Genomic DNA, 10,137 nt, shown 5'->3' with positions numbered 1-10,137 from the left:
CAGAAAATTAGGCTTTATGGAGAAAATAGAAAATAAAATAATGAACTTTTAAAATCTCTAATTTACAGTTATTTAGTTAACAGTTGTGTTCGACTTTGGTTAAAAATAAGAAAGATTTATTGTATTCCAATCAGTCATATTACCAGAGTAACAAAGTACAGAAATCAAAGTTTTTGTGTCATTAAATATAAAACAAAGAGATGATTAAATATTCAAAAAATAATAGCCTTGAATATTCATTAAACAAATTTTCTTTTTGAGAAAAAAATGCATAATTGTTTGATGTTTTGAATTAATATTTTCTTTTTGTATTGTATTCTTATTGAGTTTTTCAGGGTTTTAGTCGTCTTTGCATTGCTGTCTGAGTTTCAACCACCTGCTTCTTTTTAGTCTGTATAGTAAAGGTCCTAAATACCAATATACATTGCATGCACGTTGAACGTGCACTGAACTTGGAACTTACAGCTTGTGCGTGTCTCTTTTCTCAAGTTCCGCCCTCGTCTGCCAATTGACCTATGAACGGTTCTGTGGTAACGCGCACGTGCTCCGACGTCATCACTCGTAGGTCTTCCGTGTCAACATGGCGGCATCCATGGCATCCCAGGCTGCAGCAAGAGGACTGAGGACAGCAACCTCTAAGAACATACTTCTGGACAAAATCAAGGTACTGTTACAGCCGACATTACTTAGAAAGCAGTGTTCCACCTCTCACGGGTGGTTTCTGTTGTCGTGCGTCCGCTGTCATCGTCTCAGGGATGAGTTTGCTAAGCTACGTGGCTAACATGTTAGCATGTCTGAGCAGAGAGAGGTTTGACAGATCAAAGTTGAACAGTGTGTCTGCCCGCTGATGATGCAACGCCACTCTCTTCATTGTTAAATTTAGTGCTGTGTTAACAGGCATACCGGTCATGATATGACTTCAGTTTTATAAATAACAGAGTTATAGCTTCGCTGAGGAAAACAGAAGTATTTACTAAAGTCTGTTACAAAATGCTGGGTAAAGTGTTTATCACTCAATTCTGACGTTCCGTTATGTGTTCCAGTAGGAATTAGCAATTATAAGAGCATATCTATTTTAAAATGGCCATTTAAAAATTAATTATAATAATTGAAAAAATAAATACATATATATATATATATATAGTTTTGTAGCCTTTATGTTTTCCATTTGTTTAGTTTTAATACATCCGTCTGTGTAAGCATATGGTACATTATTAACAGCACATACATGCTCACAGCAATAAAGCCAACGTATGCAGATATACCTGAGCATTGCCTCAAGCACATAGCTCAAAGTTTCAAACTGCAGCTTCATGTCAGATAGGACCAAAGTGAAAAGGTTAACTCTTGCACTTTGATCCTCCTCTATCTGTTTGTGAACTGTGAACAGAAGCTCACAGGATTGATCTGATAAGGTTTGTCTACGTACACAGTGGCATTGAGCTGCATTTTTCCTCTCAGTCAGTTACAGATCTGGTCTTTTATTGGAACTGTTTCTGTATAAATATTTTCCAACAATACAACAGATGTCCTGACTGAAAGAACAGCGCAGAAACCTGTTGATACTGTAAACTATGATCCTGTAAAGTAAAGACAAAGTATTTGGCGCTGTGTAAACAGTGCAGTTAGACTTAAGCAATATCATGTCATATTTACTTTTGCTGTGGTGTACTTTAAAGTATGGAGTGTTTTCTCTTGACAGAAAAAACAGGTGGAACGGGATCATTATAACATCTGGTGCGCCCAGAGCACAATGTTCCCATTAAACACAGGACTGACAATGTATTGTGCATTATTTTGTGCAGGCTAGAGGTCCTACGCTACTTATTATTTTAGTTTTTAATGTAATGTATTTATAAACTATTTCTTACCATTAAAAAACACATGTTTAATATAGAAAATAACAACACATGTACATATAGGAACTTCCCATAACCCAAATTGTTGATTTCCAGTTCCTTATTTTTTGACTGTACAACAGTTACAAAATCCCAAAGACATTTAAAAAGGAACATGACAAGTGAGATACTCATAATGATACTGTTAGGCAATTTAAGGTTTATCCCCTCTTGCATCAGCATCCAAAATGCCCACAGCGTGAAAAGTCTCAGGCAGCAGGAATTTCTTTGAAAGAGAAGTGAGACATAGAAACAAACCTGCAAGCAAATGGTACATTACCCCTGCTTTCTCTGACGTTGATGGACACATCGCACATGTTGCTGCTTTTTAATTAGCAAAAGATATGATGCAGATACACAATGTTAAACATGAGATATATACAGTAGATATTAACGTTGAAGTGGCCAACAAGATGAAGAATCTGCCTCATGGTTTCAAATCTTTGGAACAGGAAAGCTCTCAAAAATTGTCCTTGTCTGAAAAGGGTACTGCCCAGTATTGAATGTGACCTTTTTTTTTACTGAATAAGTAAATGAAGACAAATCTCCTCCGGTTTTTTCTCTTACCTATTATTTCAGTTCAAAACGCCTACAGAATGTAGATCTCCTTATAGGTCACCCTTCAAACTGAAGACATTTTCTTCTACAATAGGTCAAAACTGTGTCCTACAAATGATGGGAAAGGCGGTTCTAAAAGCAAAGTGTGAGCCATTCTGGGGCTGAGAGGTATTTATTTGTATGTATTCGGTGTATGTGGCAATAAAAAGACTGAATATTTACATTTTTAAGTAGAAAGTACAAAGAGTATGTAGAGGTTAGTAGTTAAGCAAAAAAAAAAAATACTGGGCGATAACTTTGGTATTGATATTGATAGATCTTGATGTCTTAAATTTACTTTCCCAGTGTGTGCTGAGTTCCTGTATCATCTTCAAGATCTAATGTAATCTATATTCACTAGCAAGGACCACACCATCAACAGAATATGATTTAACAATTTATTGATTAAGGAGATTGATGATGATGATGGTGCTTGGACATGGAGAGGTCGAAGTTTTGCGGTTAGCGTTTTGGGGAAGCTTTACTGGGGATCCGCCGTAGCACCCGGGCACGACGAAACCTTTCAGGGCCCTACGGATAAGAGGACAGAAAGAAACAGAAAAAGAAAAGGGGTGGGAGGGCGGGGTGCAGGATACGAGAGAGAAAGAGGAGGAGAGGGTTAGGTTCGAATTTATGCGGTTGAGGTGGTCCTGCTCCTGAAACGTTGCTATATAGCATCAAACAATGTAAAAGTCTACCAGTGTTCCCAAAATATATTGTTCTACCCAGCTGCGTATGCATTGACATCACCTTTTAAGTGAACTGTTGCTCAACTTCAATCCTGATGTACTGGCTGCTACCTGTTTCTCTTCCACTGCTTCTTTATGTGTCTCTCCCCCTTTCCCCTTTCTTCCTCTCTCTCTCCCGGGCCAGGTGATAAGAGCGATGATGGGGGATTCTCTCTGGTCGGTAGCACAGTATCAGAGCCTGAACTGATTGACAGCCTGGTATCTCTACAATAGAATCAAATCAGCTTTGACAGTATGTCAGCTAAGCTGAGAAATTCAATTTACGATGATTTGTCAACAACAATGCAGAGGACATCACAATATTCAGATGGTTAAGCTCCAGGATGCTCTTACAGGGCGAGTGGGATGTTGTTTATTTTCCCCCCTGCTCTCTCTCGCTCCCTCTCTCTCCCTCTCTCACATTTCTCTCATAAATCAAATCTCCTGAATTCTTGTCTGCACAGCGAGATAATCCCGAGGCTGTTTTTCACTGTCGCTGCACAGTGGTGAATTTGTAAACGTTTGCTAACTTTTTATTTTTTGTAAGGTGTTCTTGCTCAGTAATAACCCAGCGGTGTTGAAGCCCAGCATGGTTTGAAGGGAAACACTGGGAGGAGAGGTGGCTCAATGAGACTCGGTCCTGAATATTTTACAGAGGGGGGAGGAGAGCGCGATGCTCGCAACGACTTCTTTGCTGGAACTTCAAACGGCGGGCGGCTTCCCCATCTGTCTCAGCGAGAACACATTTACATTTCCTCCCCGCGAGGGATACTGGAGGACGAAGTTAGCGCTAACTGGATTTGAATATCGCTTCACCAAGGTTAATAGCCATTTCTGTAGCTGGTGAGGTGCTTAGGCTTTTTCAATAATTTAAAAGGGCTGCAGTCATTAGGAAATGTTGGCAGCCGCTGAAATGGGGAATGCAATGAGTGAATGCACTTCTATCAGCTTAATTCCTGCTGTTGTTCTAGTGAAGATAATGAAGAAGAAGTAGGAGAGAGGCTGAAAACGAGTTGGGAAAACAATGTCAGTGATGCTGACAGCTGCAATTCATTACAAGTGCAGTATGTTTAAGATTGAGTTCAGCTGTCATATGAGCTTCTCTATCATCTTTGAAATGAGACCATCAAACATATTGGAAGTATGATTGGGAGTCCATAATTGAGTTTGCCTTTGGCCGCTCCATATATGCTATTATTCTTTTAATGATATGGAGGTGTGACTTTCCTTCAATCAGGAAAATCAGGAATCAGAGGAACAACTTGGCGGCCTGATTGTATATTTTTTGTGTCGTAAAATAACAGTAATGGCAGTGTTACAGTTTGAGTGAACACACTGTGTTACAGAGCAACATGGCTGCTGCTAGTGGCAATAAAGATGGCAATAAAGAAGCTACACTTAAAGTAATAAATTGTCTCCACATAACTTGCAGTTTTACTGATACAGCCACTGCCCCGCTTTGGCTGGAGTCCAAAATTTGACTGGTTTGTTCAACCTAGACACAGAGCTGGCTTATGTTGCAAACCTTTTTTTTAATTAAACTTTGAAAAAAAAAACCCAAAAAACGTTTGCTGATCTGACCAAGTCAAGACTCATGATAACAGCAGTTATTCACTCTTGTAGGGCCAACGAACAGCCGTTGTTGTGTTAGCGGTTCATGGATGGCGCTCAAGAGCAGGGCTTGGCGATACAATGATTTTGCTAGGAGACTGTCACGCAGCAGAAAAATGTACAACAAACAGTTTGCCTGCATTTTTTTGTTGGCATGTGAAGTGCTCACTGGAGTGTCTGTGCCCACTTACTACAGTTTGAGCTGCTGGTTAAAAAAGTACTTTTCCTTTGTAAAAGAGAGAAAAAAGAAGCGAACCAAGAGGCATGAAAGCAAAAGTGAGCACTTAATATTGTGAGAAAATTGTTGACAAAAAAAAGACATAACATGAACATTCAGTTATATGGCCTCAGTTGCATCTCTGCTAGCAGACCCCACCTCAAACTGTGCCTGCTGAAGAGCTTCAGAGAGAAACACATTTAAACCTGAAACTGATTTATTCAGTGTTTGTACTGGTGTTAATTACCAGGTCTGTTAGTTTGGAAGGAGGGTTCCACTGTGGATAACTCTAGTCAGGCTAAAAACCTTTGTGAAAAATGAACACTAAAGGAATCCAAACCATAAAACAAGCTGAACTCCTAGAAACAAGCTTTCCCATTGCCAGTGGAGTATACTCCTTTCGGTCTCTTTTCTGCTGCGTCATCGTCTGACGTCACAAACGGGCTGAAAAACAGGGTCACAGTGTCTCTAACTGTGCCAGAAACCTGTCGCCTTATGTCTCGTTGTCAGTTGTCTCGATGCCAGTGTTGCCGCATCTTGCACGAAACAAAGAACAAATTCAGCGTTGTATGTTGCAGCGGCCGGAACTCCAGGTTGGGTCATAGCATCGGAGAGAGGAGATTAGTGCATGAACCCGGGTTTTGTGTTCCCATCATTGCCGATCATAGCCGACGCGATAATTACCCGGGTCTACTGCAGAGTCATTTGACCCAGGTCTGAATGCCGATTGTAGCCTTTCCCATTAAGCAAAAAAAGCGGGTGTTAGCGGGTTTTTTGACCAGTGGGAAAGCGGCTTTTGTGGCTGAGCGGATCACAGCACCTCTTCATGTGTCTGCCAAACAGGATTGGAGAGACAATGATTTTTAACACAAGTTTGAATTATCTTCTTTTTTTTTTTTTTTTACTTTAATCTGCCACTTTATTGCCTGTCTGATAATAAACTATATACTAAAATGAATTTCATGAACCATCTAGTTCCTGAATGCCTCCAGCAGTATCAGCAGCTTTCTCAAAGAGGCAGCAACTATCTCATACTTGTCATATGATTATATAAGAAAAGCCCAATTGTGATGATATGTGTTCCTATTGCCTGCCCTACTCGAGGATATATGCCTCTAGCCAAGTTCATACATATAGAGCTGGATGTATAACTGATGTATATAACTGTATATATGTATGTGTATGTATATATATGTATATAACTGGATGTTGAACTTTGACATAGTTGCACATCCTTGCCTTGCCTTATCCTCATTACCGTTATCATCCCCTTAGACCTGACACCGTTGAATATGACTCTGTACACCCTCTCTTATTAACTATGCTAATTACTGAAATCCCTATCTGTAGAGACACAACAGGCAGGTTTTGCTTTCTTAAGCCTGTCTGCCGGAGATTAGAGCTGCCCTGCCTAAAGACCTGCCAATGATGCAAATCTCACTGATCTAAATCCTGGAGCCATGCTCCACTGCTCCCGCCTCTGTCTCTGCTCTAATGCTCTGTTCCCGGCTCTCTAACAGACAGATGTCATTTCTCTTTCCGTACTCTATTGCTTTGGCCATGACCATATCTTGTTAGAGGCAAGGGCGTAGAAAGCTATGAGTGCATATGTTGTAGCAGTAATAAGAGTAAAAGTACATCTTTTGTGCCATGCGCGCTATCTTACATGATCTGTCTCTTTGTTCACTTTATCGCTGAATAGTTGACATTATAACTGATGTAATCAGAAAATCGTCTGGACATTATGAGCTTTACTAAGAGATGTACAAGAGGTCAAAACACCTTTCTGCAGCAGCTTAAAGAGAAACTACAGGCGGATAATTGTGAATGCCTGGATGTACTTACAAGTAATTGCAGTCGATTAACCTGCAGTGTTGTATTTGTGAGGATGAAGCATTAGGATTCCGTTGAACCGACTGGCAGTGGCCTTAGGTTAGACCTGTATTACATACCCACTATCTTTGCCATTACTCTTCATCCAAATCCATTGAGGTATTGCTAAAGCCAAGGACAGAAAAAAGGAACCTCTGCCATTGATTCTCTTATACTTTACTAATTAAAGGAGACCAGGCTTTCTGAATTAGCCTGCTAATGCTTCATGAGGCATGCTCTTGTTACATGGCTGGCTTAAAGTGATTCACACTGGCCTGTTTATGCAGAAAAACCACATCAACTCTGCTCCTTTACCTCCTCTATTTCCTTTACTGTGTCTCGCCTCTCTCATGTCTTGCTACACAGTGCTTGTCTGATTGCAACACAGCCTGTATTTATGAGTTACAGCTAAGTAGCAAACTGCTGCCTCATTAGCAGAAAAACATTCTCCTGCAATCAGTATGGCAATGATTTTGATAGTCGCTCTGCGTACTGCTCTCACTATGATTAAGCCTGTGCTCATGCAAGTGGACACTATAAAGTCCCCCTTTAAATTCTTCCCGGATGGTTAGCTAAATGGATGGCGATAGGAGACGAGTTCATAACCTGGATGGGAACAAATCAATTACATCGAATTGTTGAACTGGCAATCTGTTAATTTCTTAAACATTTGATAATGCCCCTTAAGAGCATTCTGCTTAATTAACTCTGCAGTCGTTTGTCGTCACTAATAAGCCAGTGTCATTTCAAAGGGGTGAGGGTCCGGCCATTACAAGTAATGAGGATTTTAACCTCACCAGACATCTTGGGAGACCACTGTGTAATATGTAATGTTAAGTGCCTCTGGAGACCCAGTCGTCCACTTGCTGTGGTTAGCACTTTTTGTACAAGCTAGAGTTAGTGATTTTCTTTGGGCTGAAAAATCATATACCACATTTTCAGTCCCCGCCATGTGGTAATTTATTTAAAATGATCTCTGTAATATAATATTTGGCTTATAGCCTAGTATGTAAACATTTAAATTCATTCTAGAGGGCTGATCTACAATCAGATTAGTGTTTCCATTACACCGCTCCTTCTAACAAAAACAGTATAATTCTGAGGGTTTAATGTTAAATGAAAATGGAAGAAGAAAACAACGCTGCCAAGCTTTTTCCAGGGACCCACTGCACTCAAAGTAAGACGGAGAGTCCTCGACATGGTTAGCAGCTCTATGAGGCTGTACCAAGGCACACCATGTTAACATCAGTGCAACCAGTGATGATGCTAACCTGCCAGTGTTAGGCAAGTATATTGGTAAAGATGTTCACTGTCTGAAGACTGTATTGAGGCATGTTAACATTTGCTATTAATCACAACACAAGTGCATCAAGTGCCTTTCCCGCCAACATTAGCATGTTGACGTAGGTTTTTCAGACCCGGGAAGACCCGTAAATAAGTGCTGATTGTCTCTTTTCCCTTTGCCAGTGGAGTATACGCCTTTCTGCCCCTTTATGCTGCGTCACCGTCTGATGTCACAAACGGGCTGAAAAGCAGGGTTAGTAAACAATAGGACGCACAAAAAACTCACATTATACTCTTTGGTAAGTGGCATGGAGGCCAGTGAAGATGTTACGGTGGTTAGGTCTTTTTTTTTTGTGTATTCCTCATTCAGTCTATTTATCAGAGTCGGCGCCAACAAATTTGGAATGATGTTCGGACGAAGACGGACGGAATTTGTAGCTGAGATGATATCGGAGATTAGCATGTTGACCCGATGCCGATCGGAGCCAAGACGACAATTACCCGGGTCTACTGCAGAGTCATTTGACCCGGGTCTGAATGGCGATTTTAACCTTTCCCCACTAAAAAAAGCTGGGTGTTAGCGTGTGTTAACCTCATTCATGTCATAAGTGCTACCACGAGGAGTCATGAAGCAGTGACACAGTCAGTCAAAATCGAGTGCCATATATTTGTCAATTATATATATATATATATAATAGGGATATTTGGCGCCAGCCTATAGATTATTGTATTGCATGAGTCACTCCGACAATATATTGCCCAGACAACAATAAGGAAGTTGTTGGCTGGAAATGTTTTAATGAATGACAGCTGACATGCTTGGCGATAAATGACACTCATGTTGGCTGACATAGAAGTTTGGTTTAGCACTAAAACAAGGAACAAATAGGCCAGTTGAATCTTCGAATTGAACAGCCAAACCCGATACTTCTGACAAGATCCTGATTTAGGCACAACCTTAATGTCATGTTAATCCATTCAATTGTTGTAAGTAACTTACTTTGAGTTTGTAACAAAGTAGTGGGCTGACAGATGTAGCCTATTGGCTGACCGAGTTTGGCAATGTAGACTTTTGCTGCTAGCATGGCTAAAAATAGATTAAAGTCGTAACTCACAGGCTTTTTTGGAAAGTACTAACATCATTTCTGCCTTTTTTTTGGCCAAAAGGTCATTCTTCTCTGCATCTACTTTTCTTGGCAATTGAGGGAAAAAATCCATCCAGGCTGGGCATTTCACATTTTGATTCTGTGGTCATTAGAAGGTCAGTCACTAAGAGGACGTACAAAGTCCTACAATCGTCCCAAAGGCCCCTTTGAACCCCCTGTGATATGAGCCCTGTGAACTTCTCTGCCTGCGCGTTGGGAAGTGTCACAGGGCCAGGTCAATAAAGATTTGTAATTTCCTCATGAATATGCCTGCTCAAAATTGTGCCTTAGCTTCAGTAGCTACTTGAGTAACAGCCTTTTTTCTTCTTGCACACAGTCTCTTTGTATTCAACCCTGGATTAACATATTGAGATTCTCCCCTAATGGAGCTGCACTTTGTCCCGCCTTTGAGACTTAATGATGGAAGCCTTTGTGAGAGCAGGACGGTCTCTTCTGCTTAAAGTATATTCAGAATCCCTGCTGTTCTTTACTGCCTTAATGCAGCTCTTTATAGTGCTTTAAATGTATTCATAATTTATCAACTGTTGAAAAAAAAACTCCACAGAGTCATCTGTTACTTTTTCATTGACTGCTGAAGGCTGGTGAGTGATGGAGGCTCTTGTGCAGGTGTCCTATTAGCTATTGATTGGTTCATGCAGCAGCAACCACTTTGCATGTATCTTCCATATCATCAATCAGAGCAGCCTTTATAGGATGTCTGCTGCTGAACTTCATCTGTGAGAGCTCTGAGTGAAGTAGGTTCACATCAGCTAGAGAAAAACACA

General features: G+C 40.5%; 1 protein-coding gene across 1 annotated transcript in view; it reads left to right on the top strand.

The window, feature by feature from the left end:
- Window positions 1-562: 562 nt before the first annotated feature.
- suclg2 (succinate-CoA ligase GDP-forming subunit beta) overlaps window positions 563-10,137 on the top strand; it is a 112,832-nt gene continuing 103,257 nt past the window's right edge. Inside the window, exon 1 of the mRNA XM_069677795.1 lies at window positions 563-664. Within this exon, the coding sequence (XP_069533896.1) occupies window positions 581-664 (84 nt within the window). The 5' untranslated portion in view covers window positions 563-580. The remainder of the gene's footprint in view (window positions 665-10,137) is intronic.

The sequence above is a fragment of the Semicossyphus pulcher genome, unplaced genomic scaffold (genome assembly GCF_022749685.1).
Source record: "Semicossyphus pulcher isolate SPU_LCO1_2020_fin unplaced genomic scaffold, fSemPul1.0.p SCAF_3, whole genome shotgun sequence".
NCBI lineage: Eukaryota > Metazoa > Chordata > Actinopteri > Labriformes > Labridae > Semicossyphus > Semicossyphus pulcher.
The sequence above is the reverse complement of the archived record's forward strand: the minus strand, read 5'-3'. Positions and strand labels throughout refer to the sequence as shown.